General features: G+C 34.0%; 1 protein-coding gene across 1 annotated transcript in view; it reads left to right on the forward strand.

The window, feature by feature from the left end:
• The window catches only part of LOC107660652 (obscurin-like protein 1), a 33,071-nt gene extending 27,380 nt beyond the window's left edge, over positions 1 to 5,691 (forward strand). Inside the window, exons 37-39 of the mRNA XM_016450040.1 lie at positions 691 to 957; positions 4,652 to 4,921; positions 5,213 to 5,691. Of these exons, the coding sequence (XP_016305526.1) occupies positions 691 to 957; positions 4,652 to 4,921; positions 5,213 to 5,223 (548 nt within the window). The 3' untranslated portion in view covers positions 5,224 to 5,691. The remainder of the gene's footprint in view (positions 1 to 690; positions 958 to 4,651; positions 4,922 to 5,212) is intronic.

Here is a 5,691-nt window from a genome sequence, read left to right on the forward strand (position 1 = left end):
GACTATAAGCAACTTTGCAACTACATGCCAACTAACTCTCATTAGAGTATTAGTAGGCTTAGGATAAGGTTAGGGTTGGTAGAATGTTGACGTACTTGCAAAGTTACTTATAGTCAGTTTGTCTGTTGGGGAACCATCAAAATAATCAAACTGATATTACATTAAAAATAGTTCAAAAAGCAAATGTGCCATTACACATTCATCTGATCTGATATCAGATCTTATGGCTGTTTGAGAGAAAATGTTTTATTATTATTATTATTATTATTATTATTATTACTACTACTTATAAGTGGTCTTTGACCGCTTTAAGTAAAGTAGCATAAGAAAAATGGCAAGATATGAGACTTATAATACATTATAACTATGAGAAATATAATCCATTGTAAAAGTGGATGCAACGTGTTCATTGTGTTATAAATCATCATACTCTTAAAAGCTATAACCACAAATAAGTAAATATTATAATATATTAAAACTGTTCTTATGAATATTCATGAGATAATACAACATAATATAAGGTTTTATATAATGCATTATGCATTCATTATAATGCCTTAAGAATACCCTTATAATGTATTATAAATACGGGCTTCATAGAAAGTGTTACCATATTTTTTTTTTTCAATTATTGCATTGTCAAGAATGAACTTACAACTGACTTAAAACTACATCTTTTCATTTGTACAGCACTACCAGCAAACATTGTGAAACCACTTCAGGACAAGACTGCTCTGGAAAAAACCCGCGTCATACTGGACTGTACTGTGACCAATCCGCGTTGCAGCATTCGCTGGTATAAGGGACCGAATGTCATCCTGCCCTCAGAGCGCTTTGAGATCTGCAGTGAAGGGTGCTATCGAAAACTTGTGATTCAGCAGGTGTTGCTAGAAGATGAGGGCACCTACAGTGTCCAAGTTGGAAACTACACATCTTCAGCAAAACTAACTGTTGAAGGTGAGGCAAATTCAGCCCTTTTACACCAATTATGGATTGATTGACAGCACTGTCATATAAAAAAATGAAGAAGAAAGAAAAATAAAAAAAACTGTAGTTCTTTGAGCTGTTCATTTAGAGTTAATGATCTGATTTGTTCGATTATTATATGGAGCCACATTGTATGCACATTGTTTGCATAACAAACCAATGTTTTCAGCCAGTATATATAGGCCTATATATATAGAGAGAGAGAGAGAGAGAGAGAGAGGCTATAGCCTATATATGTATAATTTAAAAACGTGACTACATTCATCGTGGTTGAGGGAATGTAAATGGAAAATTATTTAAAAATTATAATACATTTTAAATCAGGAATATGCTACCTAGCCTATAGAAAGAGATTATGGCAAAGATTTCAAAACAATATTTATCCATCTTTTGTACTGTACATTATAATGTTTTGAATCAAAAATTCACTTAAAGCATATACAGTAAACATCATCAAATTGTTTTGGATAGAATTTCAATAGGCTATTGCTGCATCCCTACACGAACATATATCAACAAAACCTTAATATATTTGCTATGTCTAATGACAATAATCTTTTCGGATGACAAGTCTTTTCGGATGTTGCAACAACTTAAACCAAGCAACCACTTCCCTATTAGGTGGGACGTTCTTAATTAAAACCAAACGCATTTCTTGGCAAGAAGACTAATCCGACACGAAACCTTGTGTCACACACCTAATCTCATGAGAAATTACCTAATTGTTTTAATATTCGAGCGCTTATTCGACGCCAAATACATTTTAACATGTTTCATAGCAAAATTACTCAAGCAATTTATTTCCAAGTAGCCTACTTTAGGGCCAGCAAGCAATTTTTGCGTTTAAAAGACGTCTATTAGACGTCTAAATATAGCCTAGACGTCTAGGCTAAAACAAGGCTAAATTTGGGCTGTCAGTGAAAATCTAATAGATGTCTAGTTATAGCCCATTTATAGACTAGTCATCAATTACACGGCTATTAAACGACTACATATATACGCCTAATAGACGGTGAATATGCGTCTAGGCTAAAACAAGTCTAAATTTGGGCTGTCAGTGAAAATCTAATAGACGTCTAATCATAGCCCATTTATAGACTAGTCATCAATTAGACGGCTAATAAACGACTACATACAGTGGGTACGGAAAGTATTCAGACCCCCTTCAATTTTTCACTCTTTGTTATATTGCAGCCATTTGCTAAAATCATTTAAGTTAATTTTTTTTCCTCATTAATGTACACACAGCACCCCATATTGACAGAAAAACACAGAATTGTTGACATTTTTGCAGATTTATTAAAAAAGAAAAACTGAAATATCACATGGTCCTAAGTATTCAGACCCTTTGCTGTGACACTCATATGTTTAACTCAGGTGCTGTCCATTTCTTCTGATCATCCTTGAGATGGTTCTACACCTTCATTTGAGTCCAGCTGTGTTTGATTATACTGATTGGACTTGATTAGGAAAGCCACACACCTGTCTATATAAGACCTTACAGCTCACAGTGCATGTCAGAGCAAATGAGAATCATGAGGTCAAAGGAACTGCCTGAAGAGCTCAGAGACAGAATTGTGGCAAGGCACAGATCTGGCCAAGGTTACAAAAAAATTTCTGCTGCACTTAAGGTTCACGTTGAAATGACGGCTATTGCTTGCTGGGGTGTTTCCCAACCGGGGTGCCGTGTAAAAAAAAAGTCATTTTTTTAAATATTTTAAATTGCTAAAATTTTCAAAAAAGCATTTATTATATAATATCCATTTCTGATGTCGCCAATAATTAGAGATGCACTGAAATTCCGGTTGCCGAAAATTAGTTAACCGCTCAGGTTTCACTTTCACGTTGTGTGACGCTCTGCGTATTATCCCGCTCTATGCTCAGTCGCTCAACTCATATAGCCTACCGTTCATGCTCATCGGAACAGCAAAGTCCACTCAAAAATCGAGCTGACAGGAAACATCGATGTAGTACAGTATTGTTTCTGTTTGCAATAGCCCTGTGCTGTAACAAGGTGTGGTATATGGGCAACTCTGGTAACGCTGCCCTCTCATTCATTGATCTGCTAACCGCTATGTTATGCTCACGTGTTCTAATAATAATAGTTTTCTAGGACTAAACATTATTTGGATAATTGGTAAAAAAAAATTTAAATAAATAAAAACGAAATCTCTTAATTGCCCTACTGTTAGACCTACCTGAAAAACTAAAAAACTATTTATTTCATTTGTAGGCCTATCTTTATTTTTTATCATTAGTGCTATCATTAGTAATTTCTTTATTTGTTCTTATTTTATTACTGACTGCTTACTTGTCATTTTTTTATTCAATTCAAGTTTTTATTTAATTCGAAGGCCTTTTATTTTTTATCATTTGTGCTATCATTATTAATTTCTTTATTTGTTCTTATTTTATTACTGACTGCTTACTTGTCATTTTTTATTCAATTAAAAGTTTAAAATCAAGCTATCTCGTGCTACTGCACCAAAATTAGCCCACTGTAAAATAAAAAAACACTGAGTGAGCAAAAATCTGTGAGATAGCTAGTTATAATGGTAATTAAATAATGTTTACATATGTATAAAAGCTTACATTAAAATGTCATATAAATTGGTCTCTTCATTCACCATTGATGGACAAAAAAATTTAATAATATAAAAATATCTGTATGACAGTATATTCTGCAGCTCTTCCCTGCTGTACCGAATATCTATACTTTTCAAAGTATCATATCGAAGTTAGAAATTCCAGTATTGTGACAAAACAAATTTTGTAGGGTGCCACAAATTTGTTAAAATTTCCAAAGGGTGCCGCGACTAAAAAAAGGATGGGAAATACTGCTTTACGAATAAATCTCTGGCCTGCTTTGGGCGTGCAATTTACCCTCAGCCACCAGTCACTCAACTATAGGCGCCAAAAGTTCTCTGCAGTTACTACAATTAGAAATCTGTAGATTTCTCTCTAGATGGAGGAGTGATTTTGTGGTTGCAGGATTTTTTAAGTAACCGAGTTCAACGAGTGTGTGTGGGTACCTCATTGTCTGACAAACAAATCACGAATATTGGTTTCCCACAAGGTTGTGTCCTCTCACCCTTACTGTTTATTATGTACACAAATCATTGTAGGAGTACTTGCCCAGCGATGAGAACCGCATATTGAAACAAGACACTGAAACAAAATTTCCCTAAATAAAGATAAATAAAGTTACTACTACAATTAATCGGCGGATGGCGATGTCTCCCTTTTACATCTACAGTACCTATACGCTTGCTGAGAGTACCACAAAAAAGTGAGGGCATTTCATTATTAATTAGCCTAAAATCTAATTCAAAACATATCTGCCAAGCTCTAAAAATGTCATATTCATATTTATGTTGGTTTCATACATTTAAAAAAATCATCTACAATTTTCAAAATGATTTGCTAAAAATGTAAAATAATGCACATATATGTCACGACAAAAAAAAGGCTATCTGCACGTTAGTGATTTTGCTCAATTTGACTGTGAAATACTGATTTTGAAATATTAATAGTATTATATAGGAACTGCTTCTTTTTCTTTTAATACATAATAATAATAATAATAATAATAAAACATTGCATTGACAGTATAGCTGAGACAATTTAACATGCCTATGGATTGGCACTTCCTCTGTTGAAACAGCTCTGTCAGTCCTAATGGTGAGAGAGCTGCAGGACGTGGATGTGACAGCTCCTGCAGATGCATGCTTTGAATGTGAAGTCTCTTTGCCTGTGGCCAAGGCACCTACCTGGACCCTGAATGGGGAGACACTGCATCCTGGTCCTAAAGTTGTGGTGGAGAAAATGGGAACCATTCATAGGCTCATTCTCAAACAAACATCCGAAGACATGAGTGGCACAGTGTGCTTTATCACAGGGAGAGTCAAAAGCACTGCACATCTGCAAGTCATAAGTAAGTTGTATATTTTGTTATAGAAGATATAATGCATGTTTATATATTGCCAAGTAAAAGTTTACAATATGTGCTTATATACTGTACATATATACTGTATAATTACCTTTACTCCGAATAGGAGATGTTTTTGATGCCTATTCTTAGATATGGAGTCTGGACTTGTTTTAATAAGAACTTGATACACACTAATAGATTGGGGCCATGTGATTTACATTGGTATCCAGCTGAGGGTAAGGGTTTATCAAGTGACTGCTGACTTATTAATCTTTCTATTTTTCTTTTTGGCAGGTAACCACTGAGAAACAACACATAAGCACTTACAGTGCATAATGCTCAACTACGCCACTATTTAAATACAAAAATACCAAATTAAATTATGAAACTATTAACTGTTTTAATGTGTCTGAAAGAGATAGGTCTATCTTTCATTTATTTGAAATGCAAATTTATTATGCTGTTTTACATATCATATCCTGCTCTTCATGGTTTACCATTCATTGCATAATAATTTTTAAGTTTTTCTAAATTTATGATCAAGCACATTGTGCTTTATAGGCTACACAAAAAATGAACAACACCAGGCCAGACACCCAGACATGTAATTCACCCATGTTGTTACTGCTTAAATTTCTTGCACAGTAATTTGGTATTTAATTTTGAAATTTGTGTACTACTGTATATCCTTGTATAGATATCCTTTGTGTTGTTTTTTTAATTCTTGTTTTGTGGGATGCAGATTAAAGTGAGGTTAAGGCGAAATAAAAATT

This window comes from Sinocyclocheilus anshuiensis, unplaced genomic scaffold, assembly GCF_001515605.1.
Source record: "Sinocyclocheilus anshuiensis isolate Anshui unplaced genomic scaffold, SAMN03320099.WGS_v1.1 scaffold627, whole genome shotgun sequence".
Taxonomy (NCBI): domain Eukaryota; kingdom Metazoa; phylum Chordata; class Actinopteri; order Cypriniformes; family Cyprinidae; genus Sinocyclocheilus; species Sinocyclocheilus anshuiensis.